The sequence below is a fragment of the Apodemus sylvaticus genome, chromosome 9 (genome assembly GCF_947179515.1).
Source record: "Apodemus sylvaticus chromosome 9, mApoSyl1.1, whole genome shotgun sequence".
NCBI classification, from domain to species: Eukaryota; Metazoa; Chordata; class Mammalia; order Rodentia; family Muridae; genus Apodemus; species Apodemus sylvaticus.
Window position 1 is genome coordinate 100,186,926 of NC_067480.1, and position 18,241 is coordinate 100,205,166.

Genomic DNA, 18,241 nt, shown 5'->3' on the forward strand with positions numbered 1-18,241 from the left:
TGGCGATGGCCAACAAAGTGGACATGTCTTTGGATGACATCATCAAGCTGAACTGGAGGCAGCAAGGAGGTCCCTGGTGGGGCCGGGGTCGCAGAGGGGCCGGCTACCAGAACTTCCGTGGCTTCAAAGCAGGCGGCGGTGGTGAGCCTAGGAGGAAGCAGCCTGCCATGGCCCTGCGCGGCAGGAACCGGGTGGCACCATACAGCCACCAGAAGCAAAGTCGTCGGGACAAGTGGCAGCAGGACCTTGTCCACAGGGCCTTCGTGGGTGGAGCCAGCGTGGACAGCGGTGGGAAGCTGCTTGTGTCCAACCTGGACTTTGCAGTGTCCGATGCTGATATACAGGAAGTCTTTGCTTCATCCGGAACCTTGAAGAAAGCCACCGTGCACTATGATCGCTCTGGACAAAGTTTGGGGACAGCAGAGGTGCACTTTGAACGGGAAGCAGATGCCCTGAAGGCTATGCAAGAGTACAATGGTGTGCCTTTGGATGGCCGCCGCATGAAGATCCAGCTCGTCACATCCCAGATCCTTATGCAACCAAGACCTGCACAAAGCATCAACAGAGGAGGCATGACAAGAAACCCTGGCTCGGGAGGTTCGCGTGCCGGAGTCACCAGGAGAGGGACAAGTGGAGGCTACCAGGGACGAGCTAGAGGGGCCAGCAGCAACTCGAAGCAGCAGCTTACTGCAGAGGGGTTGGACGCACAGTTGGATGCTTATATGGAAAGCATGGACACTGACTGAGCAAATCCATGCGAGAAATGGGACCCAGAAGCCTCATCTGTGATGCCTAGGGGGAGGGAGAGAGGAAGGGAGGGAGGGAGGGAGGGTTGGCAACTGGACTGTGCAGACCATGGTGGATTTGGGTTTTGCTTCTTTGGATTTCTCCTCTTTTCCTTGCCTGTTTTCAAATAAAATCTACAATCTAATGTAATTTCTTTTTGCCTTTTTGTGTGTTTTAGTTTGATTTTTAACTCTGAAACAGACCTCTTTGGCCCTGACTTATCTTGGGGATACATTTTACTTGTTGCTGTTGTGTTGAAGGTAGCATTTTCACCTTTGCCATACTAAAAGGCAAAGGTGTGCTGGGGTGGGGGAACAGGCATTCTAGGGTACTAAAGTAGTAATTCACCTTCACCTTGGAGACTGATTTCTTTGGTGGTTGTTGTAATCATCAAAGTAGAAGGTGGAATAAGATTGCGTTCTCTGGGCCTGTGGGGGGAAGAGCGTGCCTCAGTGGACCCATGCAGAGGCAACCCTTCACCCAGAGGGACCACCCACAGGATGGTATAGCATGGAAGAGAGTTTCTTTGGGGCATGGGGAAGGGAGTTGATGGGGAGAGTTAAGAGGCAGAGAGGAGGAGAGAAGTAGAAGCTGGCCAGGACCGTATGTGGAGGGAGTGGGGACGGGAAAGGAAAATGGAAGAGACAAAGAGGGCAAGAGAATGAGAGGATGAGAGAGAGAGGGAAAAGAGGGGCAAGCAGCCCCTTTGATATGGGTCAGAGCTACCTGGCCATGGCCAGGTAAGCGTGGGGTGGAGCTGAGAAAGGCCACAAACAGTCGTGATAGAATAATCTTTACACAGTTTGGGTCTCTGTGGGTCTGGGCTCAAGAGTGAAGGCCAAAGCTCATGGTATTTGCCTCTTAAAAACATTCACAAGTATGGCCTACAAATATTGTTGTCACCCAAGAGAGTGGAATTAAAGCTGGCCTCAAAGCCACTTACATGGTATATTATATTCCAGTGCTTCAATAGAGCTAGGTTTCTCAATCTTGCCTGGGAGTCAGCAAATATTCTACATCTCAGGGTCTTAGAGTGATATCTGGGGACCATGTAGTTTACTAGCAAGGAATAGATAGTGTCATTGCTCATTGGGAGGAAACTAGAATTTGGGGTTTTCATATACAAGGGCAGACCAGTTCAATCCCCTTGAATGTTTACAGACTAAACCATTCAGGAAATGGTGGCAGGCACAAATCTGCTTAACCATTGGCCAGCCTGTGACTGCAACTCGAATGGCAAACAGTTCATTTGACTCGGGTCTTTTAAGAGGTCATTGCGATGGGTGTTGAAAGCAGAAAACAAAACAAACAAACAAAAAAACACAACAACAATGACAACAACAACAACCATGCTAGCAAAGCATCTCAAGAAGAGGTCTGGTCTAATTTCAAAAAGCTGATAGGTGTGGTGCTGAATGTGCCGTGAGGTGATCATGATTAGGTCACTTTTTGGTTTCCTTGTTTGTTTGTCTTTGTTGTTTATTTGGTTTTGGTTTGCGTTTGTTTTCTGTTTTGTTCTTTGTTTTGTTTAATCCCAGCATTAAATGGGATTAAAGGTGTGTGCCACCACTGCTGGGCAATTAGATCACTTCTGATCCACATCTCCAGGCAGGCAGACACACAACTTTAATCCGAATCTTGCCTTGAGGACATCCAATCAGGATCAACCGACTGAGATTCTAATCTAATCCAAACTGGGCCACACCTCCTTCTCAAAGCCTATATAAAGACAGGGAAGAAGGAGCTTTTCCTCTTTGCCTGCTTGCTCTCACCTTGCTAGCAAGTCCATTCTTTCACCGGGATCCCAGCATCTCTACTGAAGACCAGTTGAGACCTCCAGCCTTGTGGACTGAGTGGATTCTGGAACTCTGAACTTTCCATCATCATAGCAAACCACTGGATTAGTGGGACCACACCTTGTAAGTCATTCAACTCAATCCCCTTTCTGTATGTATGTAGAGATTCATTCTGTAAGTTGTGCTTCTCTAGAGAGAACCCTGACTACCATAGTGATGATGCTTTTCATTTCAAAGATTTAGAAGAAAGATACTTGTCTCAAAACTATTTCTCTGAGCTGGGCATAGTGGCCCATGGGTTGATGTCTCACTACTCTGTAGAGGGAGTTAAGCAAATCTAGGATTCTGAGGCCAGCCTGGGCCATAGATCAACTACTAGGCTACAGAGTCTGACTAGGTCTTAAAGGGAACCCAAACAAACAAACCAATGTTCTCTCTCTGCACCATTAAAGAAACTGAGATGAATCTGAAAATGGGACCCAGTGAGTTGCATTCCAATGGAATCGATGGCAGAGCCCAGTGTCTAGAACACTAAGCCCCCCCGTATCTCCAAGCCTTCCTTCTTTTAGTATACACTCCATACATTTTATTCTCCTTCTTAAGATCCTTCCAGGAGGGTTCCAAGAGGGTCTCCATGGCCGAGTACTTGCGTGCAGTACCCATGTGTGAAGCCATGGGTGAGATGCCCAGCAATAAACACAAGTAGTAGCTATCTGTCTTTGTGACACCCCTCTAGAGGACAGTCTCTGATTCCCCCTATGTTGCAGTCACAGAATCTTGGGATGTGTGTCCATTTTTTTTTTTATTTTCTGGCTCTGCTGTTGTTTCTTTCTTTGTTTCTTTGTTTTCTGTTTTTTCCTATCTAATGGGAGGAGTTTAGAGATGGTGTTCTGTTTCTTTAGGTGTCAAAAGCTTTCACCGAAGCACTTGGGAGACAGAGGCAGGCAGATCTCTGAGTTGGACGCCACCTCTGCTCTACAGCGTGTTCCCCCTCGATACCTACATAAAAGAAAGCCAACTGATTTAAGAGGTAAGAGGGACTCTGGGAGAAGGCTATGAAAAAAATGAAGCTTTCAGTCAGATTAGTGGGTTTCACAGAGAATTAGCCACAGTATTTTCTTTTGGCATCTAGGTTACAGCTCCCAAACATTGCTTTCATTGGTATCCTGTCTCTTTATAGGGGATGATGATTTGTGGTGTGAAAAAAAATCCCAAGACTTAAACTTAACATTCAATTCTATATTGTACTCGCTTTTAAGTAACGTTGTCATTTTGAAATTGTGTATTTTGGAGGTTTATACTTATCATTCTACTTATGATTGTTTCCATGTTTTTATCTTCTGTAGATAAAATATACAGATAGTGTTGTTGTTGTTGTTTTTTTTTTTCTCAAGTATCAGTCCTACTAGGCTGCCCTGGACAGTCTAGAGCTGTCTAGGTGTAGTAGCAGGATGTCATCTAACTTGAAAAGGTCCTCCTGTCTCTGCCTCTTGAGGGCTGGGATCAAAAGCATTGGCCACCACACTGAACCTTTTTTTTTCCCGTTTAGTTTACTCTATTTTTTTTGTGACAGTGTTCCCCTATGCAAACCTGGACAATGCGGTTATATTTTATTTTCTGTTCAAATTCCTCAAATTCCTTTCTGGTTTGTTTGGTGGTGTGTTGGTACAGGAGTCAGGTAGAGCTCAGAAGACTTGGATGGGTGAATTGTCTCCTCGATAGGTACTGGTACCCAGAGACTGGCCTCAGCTCATTGGGTTTGCCTGTTCAGATGTTTCCAATGTTGTTTGGAAAGTGTGGTGTTAAGAGTTGTATAGGAATCACTCTGAGTAGGCCAGAAATGTAATTAAGCACTTCTATCACTTACCAAACAATCAGGAGGAGATACAGCCACCTGTAATGGTTTCAATTGAAACCTTTGTCGATAAAGAGTGTTCCTGTTGAAAATTCTTGTTTTTCCTCATCAAGTTCTCAGGACCTCTTCCCTGTTGCTCAGTGATTTACTATGCTAAAAGCACCAGAGAGAGACTTTGAACATAAGGTTAAAACTTTGTTTTCAAAACAGGTGGGCTCGATCTGATGCCCGAATCCACACTGGCGATGGCCAACAAAGTGGACATGTCTTTGGATGACATCATCAAGCTGAACTGGAGGCAGCAAGGAGGTCCCTGGTGGGGCCGGGGTCGCAGAGGGGCCGGCTACCAGAACTTCCGTGGCTTCAAAGCAGGCGGCGGTGGTGAGCCTAGGAGGAAGCAGCCTGCCATGGCCCTGCGCGGCAGGAACCGGGTGGCACCATACAGCCACCAGAAGCAAAGTCGTCGGGACAAGTGGCAGCAGGACCTAGTCCACAGGGCCTTCGTGGGTGGAGCCAGCGTGGACAGCGGTGGGAAGCTGCTTGTGTCCAACCTGGACTTTGCAGTGTCCGATGCTGATATACAGGAAGTCTTTGCTTCATCCGGAACCTTGAAGAAAGCCACCGTGCACTATGATCGCTCTGGACAAAGTTTGGGGACAGCAGAGGTGCACTTTGAACGGGAAGCAGATGCCCTGAAGGCTATGCAAGAGTACAATGGTGTGCCTTTGGATGGCCGCCGCATGAAGATCCAGCTCGTCACATCCCAGATCCTTATGCAACCAAGACCTGCACAAAGCATCAACAGAGGAGGCATGACAAGAAACCCTGGCTCGGGAGGTTCGCGTGCCGGAGTCACCAGGAGAGGGACAAGTGGAGGCTACCAGGGACGAGCTAGAGGGGCCAGCAGCAACTCGAAGCAGCAGCTTACTGCAGAGGGGTTGGACGCACAGTTGGATGCTTATATGGAAAGCATGGACACTGACTGAGCAAATCCATGCGAGAAATGGGACCCAGAAGCCTCATCTGTGATGCCTAGGGGGAGGGAGAGAGGAAGGGAGGGAGGGAGGGAGGGTTGGCAACTGGACTGTGCAGACCATGGTGGATTTGGGTTTTGCTTCTTTGGATTTCTCCTCTTTTCCTTGCCTGTTTTCAAATAAAATCTACAATCTAATGTAATTTCTTTTTGCCTTTTTGTGTGTTTTAGTTTGATTTTTAACTCTGAAACAGACCTCTTTGGCCCTGACTTATCTTGGGGATACATTTTACTTGTTGCTGTTGTGTTGAAGGTAGCATTTTCACCTTTGCCATACTAAAAGGCAAAGGTGTGCTGGGGTGGGGGAACAGGCATTCTAGGGTACTAAAGTAGTAATTCACCTTCACCTTGGAGACTGATTTCTTTGGTGGTTGTTGTAATCATCAAAGTAGAAGGTGGAATAAGATTGCGTTCTCTGGGCCTGTGGGGGGAAGAGCGTGCCTCAGTGGACCCATGCAGAGGCAACCCTTCACCCAGAGGGACCACCCACAGGATGGTATAGCATGGAAGAGAGTTTCTTTGGGGCATGGGGAAGGGAGTTGATGGGGAGAGTTAAGAGGCAGAGAGGAGGAGAGAAGTAGAAGCTGGCCAGGACCGTATGTGGAGGGAGTGGGGACGGGAAAGGAAAATGGAAGAGACAAAGAGGGCAAGAGAATGAGAGGATGAGAGAGAGAGGGAAAAGAGGGGCAAGCAGCCCCTTTGATATGGGTCAGAGCTACCTGGCCATGGCCAGGTAAGCGTGGGGTGGAGCTGAGAAAGGCCACAAACAGTCGTGATAGAATAATCTTTACACAGTTTGGGTCTCTGTGGGTCTGGGCTCAAGAGTGAAGGCCAAAGCTCATGGTATTTGCCTCTTAAAAACATTCACAAGTATGGCCTACAAATATTGTTGTCACCCAAGAGAGTGGAATTAAAGCTGGCCTCAAAGCCACTTACATGGTATATTATATTCCAGTGCTTCAATAGAGCTAGGTTTCTCAATCTTGCCTGGGAGTCAGCAAATATTCTACATCTCAGGGTCTTAGAGTGATATCTGGGGACCATGTAGTTTACTAGCAAGGAATAGATAGTGTCATTGCTCATTGGGAGGAAACTAGAATTTGGGGTTTTCATATACAAGGGCAGACCAGTTCAATCCCCTTGAATGTTTACAGACTAAACCATTCAGGAAATGGTGGCAGGCACAAATCTGCTTAACCATTGGCCAGCCTGTGACTGCAACTCGAATGGCAAACAGTTCATTTGACTCGGGTCTTTTAAGAGGTCATTGCGATGGGTGTTGAAAGCAGAAAACAAAACAAAACAAAAAAAAAAAACACAACAACAATGACAACAACAACAACCATGCTAGCAAAGCATCTCAAGAAGAGGTCTGGTCTAATTTCAAAAAGCTGATAGGTGTGGTGCTGAATGTGCCGTGAGGTGATCATGATTAGGTCACTTTTTGGTTTCCTTGTTTGTTTGTCTTTGTTGTTTATTTGGTTTTGGTTTGCGTTTGTTTTCTGTTTTGTTCTTTGTTTTGTTTAATCCCAGCATTAAATGGGATTAAAGGTGTGTGCCACCACTGCTGGGCAATTAGATCACTTCTGATCCACATCTCCAGGCAGGCAGACACACAACTTTAATCCGAATCTTGCCTTGAGGACATCCAATCAGGATCAACCGACTGAGATTCTAATCTAATCCAAACTGGGCCACACCTCCTTCTCAAAGCCTATATAAAGACAGGGAAGAAGGAGCTTTTCCTCTTTGCCTGCTTGCTCTCACCTTGCTAGCAAGTCCATTCTTTCACCGGGATCCCAGCATCTCTACTGAAGACCAGTTGAGACCTCCAGCCTTGTGGACTGAGTGGATTCTGGAACTCTGAACTTTCCATCATCATAGCAAACCACTGGATTAGTGGGACCACACCTTGTAAGTCATTCAACTCAATCCCCTTTCTGTATGTATGTAGAGATTCATTCTGTAAGTTGTGCTTCTCTAGAGAGAACCCTGACTACCATAGTGATGATGCTTTTCATTTCAAAGATTTAGAAGAAAGATACTTGTCTCAAAACTATTTCTCTGAGCTGGGCATAGTGGCCCATGGGTTGATGTCTCACTACTCTGTAGAGGGAGTTAAGCAAATCTAGGATTCTGAGGCCAGCCTGGGCCATAGATCAACTACTAGGCTACAGAGTCTGACTAGGTCTTAAAGGGAACCCAAACAAACAAACCAATGTTCTCTCTCTGCACCATTAAAGAAACTGAGATGAATCTGAAAATGGGACCCAGTGAGTTGCATTCCAATGGAATCGATGGCAGAGCCCAGTGTCTAGAACACTAAGCCCCCCGTATCTCCAAGCCTTCCTTCTTTTAGTATACACTCCATACATTTTATTCTCCTTCTTAAGATCCTTCCAGGAGGGTTCCAAGAGGGTCTCCATGGCCGAGTACTTGTGTGCAGTACCCATGTGTGCAGCCATGGGTGAGATGCCCAGCAATAAACACAAGTAGTAGCTGTCTGTCTTTGTGACACCCCTCTAGAGGACAGTCTCTGATTCCCCCTATGTTGCAGTCACAGAATCTTGGGATGTGTGATGTGTGTCCATTTTTTTTTTTATTTTCTGGCTCTGCTGTTGTTTCTTTCTTTGTTTCTTTGTTTTCTGTTTTTTCCTATCTAATGGGAGGAGTTTAGAGATGGTGTTCTGTTTCTTTAGGTGTCAAAAGCTTTCACCGAAGCACTTGGGAGACAGAGGCAGGCAGATCTCTGAGTTGGTCGCCACCTCTGCTCTACAGCGTGTTCCCCCTCGATACCTACATAAAAGAAAGCCAACTGATTTAAGAGGTAAGAGGGACTCTGGGAGAAGGCTATGAAAAAAATGAAGCTTTCAGTCAGATTAGTGGGTTTCACAGAGAAATAGCCACAGTATTTTCTTTTGGCATCTAGGTTACAGCTCCCAAACATTGCTTTCATTGGTATCCTGTCTCTTTATAGGGGATGATGATTTGTGGTGTGAAAAAAAATCCCAAGACTTAAACTTAACATTAAACTCTATATTGTACTCGCTTTTAAGTAACGTTGTCATTTTGAAATTGTGTATTTTGGAGGTTTATACTTATCATTCTACTTATGATTGTTTCCATGTTTTTATCTTCTGTAGATAAAATATACAGATAGTGTTGCTGTTGTTTTTGTTTTTTTCTCAAGTATCAGTCGTACTAGGCTGCCCTGGACAGTCTAGAGCTGTCTAGGTGTAGTAGCAGGATGTCATCTAACTTGAAAAGGTCCTCCTGTCTCTGCCTCTTGAGGGCTGGGATCAAAAGCATTGGCCACCACACTGAACCTTTTTTTTTCCCGTTTAGTTTACTCTATTTTGTTTGTGACAGTGTTCCCCTATGCAAACCTGGACAATGCGGTTATATTTTATTTTCTGTTCAAATTCCTCAAATTCCTTTCTGGTTTGTTTGGTGGTGTGTTGGTACAGGAGTCAGGTAGAGCTCAGAAGACTTGGATGGGTGAATTGTCTCCTCGATAGGTACTGGTACCCAGAGACTGGCCTCAGCTCATTGGGTTTGCCTGTTCAGATGTTTCCAATGTTGTTTGGAAAGTGTGGTGTTAAGAGTTGTATAGGAATCACTCTGAGTAGGCCAGAAATGTAATTAAGCACTTCTATCACTTACCAAACAATCAGGAGGAGATACAGCCACCTGTAATGGTTTCAATTGAAACCTTTGTCGATAAAGAGTGTTCCTGTTGAAAATTCTTGTTTTTCCTCATCAAGTTCTCAGGACCTCTTCCCTGTTGCTCAGTGATTTACTATGCTAAAAGCACCAGGGAGAGGCTTTGAACATAAGGTTAAAACTTTGTTTTCAAAACAGGTGGGCTCGATCTGATGCCCGAATCCACACTGGCGATGGCCAACAAAGTGGACATGTCTTTGGATGACATCATCAAGCTGAACCGGAGGCAGCAAGGAGGTCCCTGGTGGGGCCGGGGTCGCAGAGGGGCCGGCTACCAGAACTTCCGTGGCTTCAAAGCAGGCGGCGGTGGTGAGCCTAGGAGGAAGCAGCCTGCCATGGCCCTGCGCGGCAGGAACCGGGTGGCACCATACAGCCACCAGAAGCAAAGTCGTCGGGACAAGTGGCAGCAGGACCTAGTCCACAGGGCCTTCGTGGGTGGAGCCAGCGTGGACAGCGGTGGGAAGCTGCTTGTGTCCAACCTGGACTTTGCAGTGTCCGATGCTGATATACAGGAAGTCTTTGCTTCATCCGGAACCTTGAAGAAAGCCACCGTGCACTATGATCGCTCTGGACAAAGTTTGGGGACAGCAGAGGTGCACTTTGAACGGGAAGCAGATGCCCTGAAGGCTATGCAAGAGTACAATGGTGTGCCTTTGGATGGCCGCCGCATGAAGATCCAGCTCGTCACATCCCAGATCCTTATGCAACCAAGACCTGCACAAAGCATCAACAGAGGAGGCATGACAAGAAACCCTGGCTCGGGAGGTTCGCGTGCCGGAGTCACCAGGAGAGGGACAAGTGGAGGCTACCAGGGACGAGCTAGAGGGGCCAGCAGCAACTCGAAGCAGCAGCTTACTGCAGAGGGGTTGGACGCACAGTTGGATGCTTATATGGAAAGCATGGACACTGACTGAGCAAATCCATGCGAGAAATGGGACCCAGAAGCCTCATCTGTGATGCCTAGGGGGAGGGAGAGAGGAAGGGAGGGAGGGAGGGAGGGTTGGCAACTGGACTGTGCAGACCATGGTGGATTTGGGTTTTGCTTCTTTGGATTTCTCCTCTTTTCCTTGCCTGTTTTCAAATAAAATCTACAATCTAATGTAATTTCTTTTTGCCTTTTTGTGTGTTTTAGTTTGATTTTTAACTCTGAAACAGACCTCTTTGGCCCTGACTTATCTTGGGGATACATTTTACTTGTTGCTGTTGTGTTGAAGGTAGCATTTTCACCTTTGCCATACTAAAAGGCAAAGGTGTGCTGGGGTGGGGGAACAGGCATTCTAGGGTACTAAAGTAGTAATTCACCTTCACCTTGGAGACTGATTTCTTTGGTGGTTGTTGTAATCATCAAAGTAGAAGGTGGAATAAGATTGCGTTCTCTGGGCCTGTGGGGGGAAGAGCGTGCCTCAGTGGACCCATGCAGAGGCAACCCTTCACCCAGAGGGACCACCCACAGGATGGTATAGCATGGAAGAGAGTTTCTTTGGGGCATGGGGAAGGGAGTTGATGGGGAGAGTTAAGAGGCAGAGAGGAGGAGAGAAGTAGAAGCTGGCCAGGACCGTATGTGGAGGGAGTGGGGACGGGAAAGGAAAATGGAAGAGACAAAGAGGGCAAGAGAATGAGAGGATGAGAGAGAGAGGGAAAAGAGGGGCAAGCAGCCCCTTTGATATGGGTCAGAGCTACCTGGCCATGGCCAGGTAAGCGTGGGGTGGAGCTGAGAAAGGCCACAAACAGTCGTGATAGAATAATCTTTACACAGTTTGGGTCTCTGTGGGTCTGGGCTCAAGAGTGAAGGCCAAAGCTCATGGTATTTGCCTCTTAAAAACATTCACAAGTATGGCCTACAAATATTGTTGTCACCCAAGAGAGTGGAATTAAAGCTGGCCTCAAAGCCACTTACATGGTATATTATATTCCAGTGCTTCAATAGAGCTAGGTTTCTCAATCTTGCCTGGGAGTCAGCAAATATTCTACATCTCAGGGTCTTAGAGTGATATCTGGGGACCATGTAGTTTACTAGCAAGGAATAGATAGTGTCATTGCTCATTGGGAGGAAACTAGAATTTGGGGTTTTCATATACAAGGGCAGACCAGTTCAATCCCCTTGAATGTTTACAGACTAAACCATTCAGGAAATGGTGGCAGGCACAAATCTGCTTAACCATTGGCCAGCCTGTGACTGCAACTCGAATGGCAAACAGTTCATTTGACTCGGGTCTTTTAAGAGGTCATTGCGATGGGTGTTGAAAGCAGAAAACAAAACAAAACAAAAAAAAAACACAACAACAATGACAACAACAACAACCATGCTAGCAAAGCATCTCAAGAAGAGGTCTGGTCTAATTTCAAAAAGCTGATAGGTGTGGTGCTGAATGTGCCGTGAGGTGATCATGATTAGGTCACTTTTTGGTTTCCTTGTTTGTTTGTCTTTGTTGTTTATTTGGTTTTGGTTTGCGTTTGTTTTCTGTTTTGTTCTTTGTTTTGTTTAATCCCAGCATTAAATGGGCTTAAAGGTGTGTGCCACCACTGCTGGGCAATTAGATCACTTCTGATCCACATCTCCAGGCAGGCAGACACACAACTTTAATCCGAATCTTGCCTTGAGGACATCCAATCAGGATCAACCGACTGAGATTCTAATCTAATCCAAACTGGGCCACACCTCCTTCTCAAAGCCTATATAAAGACAGGGAAGAAGGAGCTTTTCCTCTTTGCCTGCTTGCTCTCACCTTGCTAGCAAGTCCATTCTTTCACCGGGATCCCAGCATCTCTACTGAAGACCAGTTGAGACCTCCAGCCTTGTGGACTGAGTGGATTCTGGAACTCTGAACTTTCCATCATCATAGCAAACCACTGGATTAGTGGGACCACACCTTGTAAGTCATTCAACTCAATCCCCTTTCTGTATGTATGTAGAGATTCATTCTGTAAGTTGTGCTTCTCTAGAGAGAACCCTGACTACCATAGTGATGATGCTTTTCATTTCAAAGATTTAGAAGAAAGATACTTGTCTCAAAACTATTTCTCTGAGCTGGGCATAGTGGCCCATGGGTTGATGTCTCACTACTCTGTAGAGGGAGTTAAGCAAATCTAGGATTCTGAGGCCAGCCTGGGCCATAGATCAACTACTAGGCTACAGAGTCTGACTAGGTCTTAAAGGGAACCCAAACAAACAAACCAATGTTCTCTCTCTGCACCATTAAAGAAACTGAGATGAATCTGAAAATGGGACCCAGTGAGTTGCATTCCAATGGAATCGATGGCAGAGCCCAGTGTCTAGAACACTAAGCCCCCCGTATCTCCAAGCCTTCCTTCTTTTAGTATACACTCCATACATTTTATTCTCCTTCTTAAGATCCTTCCAGGAGGGTTCCAAGAGGGTCTCCATGGCCGAGTACTTGCGTGCAGTACCCATGTGTGAAGCCATGGGTGAGATGCCCAGCAATAAACACAAGTAGTAGCTGTCTGTCTTTGTGACACCCCTCTAGAGGACAGTCTCTGATTCCCCCTATGTTGCAGTCACAGAATCTTGGGATGTGTGTCCATTTTTTTTGTTATTTTCTGGCTCTGCTGTTGTTTCTTTCTTTGTTTCTTTGTTTTCTGTTTTTTCCTATCCAAGGGGGAGAGTTTAGAGATGGTGTTCTGTTTCTTTAGGTGTCAAAAGCTTTCACCGAAGCACTTGGGAGACAGAGGCAGGCAGATCTCTGAGTTGGACGCCACCTCTGCTCTACAGCGTGTTCCCCCTCGATACCTACATAAAAGAAAGCCAACTGATTTAAGAGGTAAGAGGGACTCTGGGAGAAGGCTATGAAAAAAAATGAAGCTTTCAGTCAGATTAGTGGGTTTCACAGAGAATTAGCCACAGTATTTTCTTTTGGCATCTAGGTTACAGCTCCCAAACATTGCTTTCATTGGTATCCTGTCTCTTTATAGGGGATGATGATTTGTGGTGTGAAAAAAAATCCCAAGACTTAAACTTAACATTCAACTCTATATTGTACTCGCTTTTAAGTAACGTTGTCATTTTGAAATTGTGTATTTTGGAGGTTTATACTTATCATTCTACTTATGATTGTTTCCATGTTTTTATCTTCTGTAGATAAAATATACAGATAGTGTTGTTGTTGTTGTTTTTTTTTTCTCAAGTATCAGTCGTACTAGGCTGCCCTGGACAGTCTAGAGCTGTCTAGGTGTAGTAGCAGGATGTCATCTAACTTGAAAAGGTCCTCCTGTCTCTGCCTCTTGAGGGCTGGGATCAAAAGCATTGGCCACCACACTGAACCTTTTTTTTTCCCGTTTAGTTTACTCTATTTTTTTTGTGACAGTGTTCCCCTATGCAAACCTGGACAATGCGGTTATATTTTATTTTCTGTTCAAATTCCTCAAATTCCTTTCTGGTTTGTTTGGTGGTGTGTTGGTACAGGAGTCAGGTAGAGCTCAGAAGACTTGGATGGGTGAATTGTCTCCTCGATAGGTACTGGTACCCAGAGACTGGCCTCAGCTCATTGGGTTTGCCTGTTCAGATGTTTCCAATGTTGTTTGGAAAGTGTGGTGTTAAGAGTTGTATAGGAATCACTCTGAGTAGGCCAGAAATGTAATTAAGCACTTCTATCACTTACCAAACAATCAGGAGGAGATACAGCCACCTGTAATGGTTTCAATTGAAACCTTTGTCGATAAAGAGTGTTCCTGTTGAAAATTCTTGTTTTTCCTCATCAAGTTCTCAGGACCTCTTCCCTGTTGCTCAGTGATTTACTATGCTAAAAGCACCAGGGAGAGGCTTTGAACATAAGGTTAAAACTTTGTTTTCAAAACAGGTGGGCTCGATCTGTTGCCCGAATCCACACTGGCGATGGCCAACAAAGTGGACATGTCTTTGGATGACATCATCAAGCTGAACCGGAGGCAGCAAGGAGGTCCCTGGTGGGGCCGGGGTCGCAGAGGGGCCGGCTACCAGAACTTCCGTGGCTTCAAAGCAGGCGGCGGTGGTGAGCCTAGGAGGAAGCAGCCTGCCATGGCCCTGCGCGGCAGGAACCGGGTGGCACCATACAGCCACCAGAAGCAAAGTCGTCGGGACAAGTGGCAGCAGGACCTAGTCCACAGGGCCTTCGTGGGTGGAGCCAGCGTGGACAGCGGTGGGAAGCTGCTTGTGTCCAACCTGGACTTTGCAGTGTCCGATGCTGATATACAGGAAGTCTTTGCTTCATCCGGAACCTTGAAGAAAGCCACCGTGCACTATGATCGCTCTGGACAAAGTTTGGGGACAGCAGAGGTGCACTTTGAACGGGAAGCAGATGCCCTGAAGGCTATGCAAGAGTACAATGGTGTGCCTTTGGATGGCCGCCGCATGAAGATCCAGCTCGTCACATCCCAGATCCTTATGCAACCAAGACCTGCACAAAGCATCAACAGAGGAGGCATGACAAGAAACCCTGGCTCGGGAGGTTCGCGTGCCGGAGTCACCAGGAGAGGGACAAGTGGAGGCTACCAGGGACGAGCTAGAGGGGCCAGCAGCAACTCGAAGCAGCAGCTTACTGCAGAGGGGTTGGACGCACAGTTGGATGCTTATATGGAAAGCATGGACACTGACTGAGCAAATCCATGCGAGAAATGGGACCCAGAAGCCTCATCTGTGATGCCTAGGGGGAGGGAGAGAGGAAGGGAGGGAGGGAGGGAGGGTTGGCAACTGGACTGTGCAGACCATGGTGGATTTGGGTTTTGCTTCTTTGGATTTCTCCTCTTTTCCTTGCCTGTTTTCAAATAAAATCTACAATCTAATGTAATTTCTTTTTGCCTTTTTGTGTGTTTTAGTTTGATTTTTAACTCTGAAACAGACCTCTTTGGCCCTGACTTATCTTGGGGATACATTTTACTTGTTGCTGTTGTGTTGAAGGTAGCATTTTCACCTTTGCCATACTAAAAGGCAAAGGTGTGCTGGGGTGGGGGAACAGGCATTCTAGGGTACTAAAGTAGTAATTCACCTTCACCTTGGAGACTGATTTCTTTGGTGGTTGTTGTAATCATCAAAGTAGAAGGTGGAATAAGATTGCGTTCTCTGGGCCTGTGGGGGGAAGAGCGTGCCTCAGTGGACCCATGCAGAGGCAACCCTTCACCCAGAGGGACCACCCACAGGATGGTATAGCATGGAAGAGAGTTTCTTTGGGGCATGGGGAAGGGAGTTGATGGGGAGAGTTAAGAGGCAGAGAGGAGGAGAGAAGTAGAAGCTGGCCAGGACCGTATGTGGAGGGAGTGGGGACGGGAAAGGAAAATGGAAGAGACAAAGAGGGCAAGAGAATGAGAGGATGAGAGAGAGAGGGAAAAGAGGGGCAAGCAGCCCCTTTGATATGGGTCAGAGCTACCTGGCCATGGCCAGGTAAGCGTGGGGTGGAGCTGAGAAAGGCCACAAACAGTCGTGATAGAATAATCTTTACACAGTTTGGGTCTCTGTGGGTCTGGGCTCAAGAGTGAAGGCCAAAGCTCATGGTATTTGCCTCTTAAAAACATTCACAAGTATGGCCTACAAATATTGTTGTCACCCAAGAGAGTGGAATTAAAGCTGGCCTCAAAGCCACTTACATGGTATATTATATTCCAGTGCTTCAATAGAGCTAGGTTTCTCAATCTTGCCTGGGAGTCAGCAAATATTCTACATCTCAGGGTCTTAGAGTGATATCTGGGGACCATGTAGTTTACTAGCAAGGAATAGATAGTGTCATTGCTCATTGGGAGGAAACTAGAATTTGGGGTTTTCATATACAAGGGCAGACCAGTTCAATCCCCTTGAATGTTTACAGACTAAACCATTCAGGAAATGGTGGCAGGCACAAATCTGCTTAACCATTGGCCAGCCTGTGACTGCAACTCGAATGGCAAACAGTTCATTTGACTCGGGTCTTTTAAGAGGTCATTGCGATGGGTGTTGAAAGCAGAAAACAAAACAAAACAAAAAAAAAACACAACAACAATGACAACAACAACAACCATGCTAGCAAAGCATCTCAAGAAGAGGTCTGGTCTAATTTCAAAAAGCTGATAGGTGTGGTGCTGAATGTGCCGTGAGGTGATCATGATTAGGTCACTTTTTGGTTTCCTTGTTTGTTTGTCTTTGTTGTTTATTTGGTTTTGGTTTGCGTTTGTTTTCTGTTTTGTTCTTTGTTTTGTTTAATCCCAGCATTAAATGGGCTTAAAGGTGTGTGCCACCACTGCTGGGCAATTAGATCACTTCTGATCCACATCTCCAGGCAGGCAGACACACAACTTTAATCCGAATCTTGCCTTGAGGACATCCAATCAGGATCAACCGACTGAGATTCTAATCTAATCCAAACTGGGCCACACCTCCTTCTCAAAGCCTATATAAAGACAGGGAAGAAGGAGCTTTTCCTCTTTGCCTGCTTGCTCTCACCTTGCTAGCAAGTCCATTCTTTCACCGGGATCCCAGCATCTCTACTGAAGACCAGTTGAGACCTCCAGCCTTGTGGACTGAGTGGATTCTGGAACTCTGAACTTTCCATCATCATAGCAAACCACTGGATTAGTGGGACCACACCTTGTAAGTCATTCAACTCAATCCCCTTTCTGTATGTATGTAGAGATTCATTCTGTAAGTTGTGCTTCTCTAGAGAGAACCCTGACTACCATAGTGATGATGCTTTTCATTTCAAAGATTTAGAAGAAAGATACTTGTCTCAAAACTATTTCTCTGAGCTGGGCATAGTGGCCCATGGGTTGATGTCTCACTACTCTGTAGAGGGAGTTAAGCAAATCTAGGATTCTGAGGCCAGCCTGGGCCATAGATCAACTACTAGGCTACAGAGTCTGACTAGGTCTTAAAGGGAACCCAAACAAACAAACCAATGTTCTCTCTCTGCACCATTAAAGAAACTGAGATGAATCTGAAAATGGGACCCAGTGAGTTGCATTCCAATGGAATCGATGGCAGAGCCCAGTGTCTAGAACACTAAGCCCCCCGTATCTCCAAGCCTTCCTTCTTTTAGTATACACTCCATACATTTTATTCTCCTTCTTAAGATCCTTCCAGGAGGGTTCCAAGAGGGTCTCCATGGCCGAGTACTTGCGTGCAGTACCCATGTGTGAAGCCATGGGTGAGATGCCCAGCAATAAACACAAGTAGTAGCTGTCTGTCTTTGTGACACCCCTCTAGAGGACAGTCTCTGATTCCCCCTATGTTGCAGTCACAGAATCTTGGGATGTGTGTCCATTTTTTTTTTTATTTTCTGGCTCTGCTGTTGTTTCTTTCTTTGTTTCTTTGTTTTCTGTTTTTTCCTATCTAATGGGAGGAGTTTAGAGATGGTGTTCTGTTTCTTTAGGTGTCAAAAGCTTTCACCGAAGCACTTGGGAGACAGAGGCAGGCAGATCTCTGAGTTGGACGCCACCTCTGCTCTACAGCGTGTTCCCCCTCGATACCTACATAAAAGAAAGCCAACTGATTTAAGAGGTAAGAGGGACTCTGGGAGAAGGCTATGAAAAAAATGAAGCTTTCAGTCAGATTAGTGGGTTTCACAGAGAATTAGCCACAGTATTTTCTTTTGGCATCTAGGTTACAGCTCCCAAACATTGCTTTCATTGGTATCCTGTCTCTTTATAGGGGATGATGATTTGTGGTGTGAAAAAAAATCCCAAGACTTAAACTTAACATTCAACTCTATATTGTACTCGCTTTTAAGTAACGTTGTCATTTTGAAATTGTGTATTTTGGAGGTTTATACTTATCATTCTACTTATGATTGTTTCCATGTTTTTATCTTCTGTAGATAAAATATACAGATAGTGTTGTTGTTGTTGTTGTTTTTTTCTCAAGTATCAGTCGTACTAGGCTGCCCTGGACAGTCTAGAGCTGTCTAGGTGTAGTAGCAGGATGTCATCTAACTTGAAAAGGTCCTCCTGTCTCTGCCTCTTGAGGGCTGGGATCAAAAGCATTGGCCACCACACTGAACCTTTTTTTTTCCCGTTTAGTTTACTCTATTTTGTTTGTGACAGTGTTCCCCTATGCAAACCTGGACAATGCGGTTATATTTTATTTTCTGTTCA

At 45.8% G+C, this 18,241-nt stretch overlaps 4 protein-coding genes across 4 annotated transcripts; all 4 read left to right on the forward strand.

The window, feature by feature from the left end:
* The first annotated feature begins 5 nt into the window (after positions 1-5).
* LOC127691993 (THO complex subunit 4-like) lies at positions 6-3,991 on the forward strand. The gene is made up of 3 exons (XM_052191878.1): positions 6-46; positions 287-716; positions 3,977-3,991. The coding sequence occupies exons 1-3, from the start codon at positions 6-8 to the stop codon at positions 3,989-3,991; spliced, it is 486 nt and encodes a 161-aa protein (XP_052047838.1).
* Positions 3,992-4,682: 691 nt separating this feature from the next.
* On the forward strand, positions 4,683-8,675 carry LOC127691994 (THO complex subunit 4-like). The gene is made up of 3 exons (XM_052191879.1): positions 4,683-4,723; positions 4,964-5,393; positions 8,661-8,675. Exons 1-3 carry the CDS (start codon positions 4,683-4,685, stop codon positions 8,673-8,675), a joined length of 486 nt encoding a protein of 161 aa, XP_052047839.1.
* A 691-nt stretch (positions 8,676-9,366) lies between these two features.
* LOC127691995 (THO complex subunit 4-like) lies at positions 9,367-13,351 on the forward strand. The gene is made up of 3 exons (XM_052191880.1): positions 9,367-9,407; positions 9,648-10,077; positions 13,337-13,351. The coding sequence occupies exons 1-3, from the start codon at positions 9,367-9,369 to the stop codon at positions 13,349-13,351; spliced, it is 486 nt and encodes a 161-aa protein (XP_052047840.1).
* A 691-nt stretch (positions 13,352-14,042) lies between these two features.
* On the forward strand, positions 14,043-18,026 carry LOC127691996 (THO complex subunit 4-like). Its single transcript, XM_052191881.1, has 3 exons — positions 14,043-14,083; positions 14,324-14,753; positions 18,012-18,026. Exons 1-3 carry the CDS (start codon positions 14,043-14,045, stop codon positions 18,024-18,026), a joined length of 486 nt encoding a protein of 161 aa, XP_052047841.1.
* The last annotated feature ends 215 nt before the right edge of the window (positions 18,027-18,241 follow it).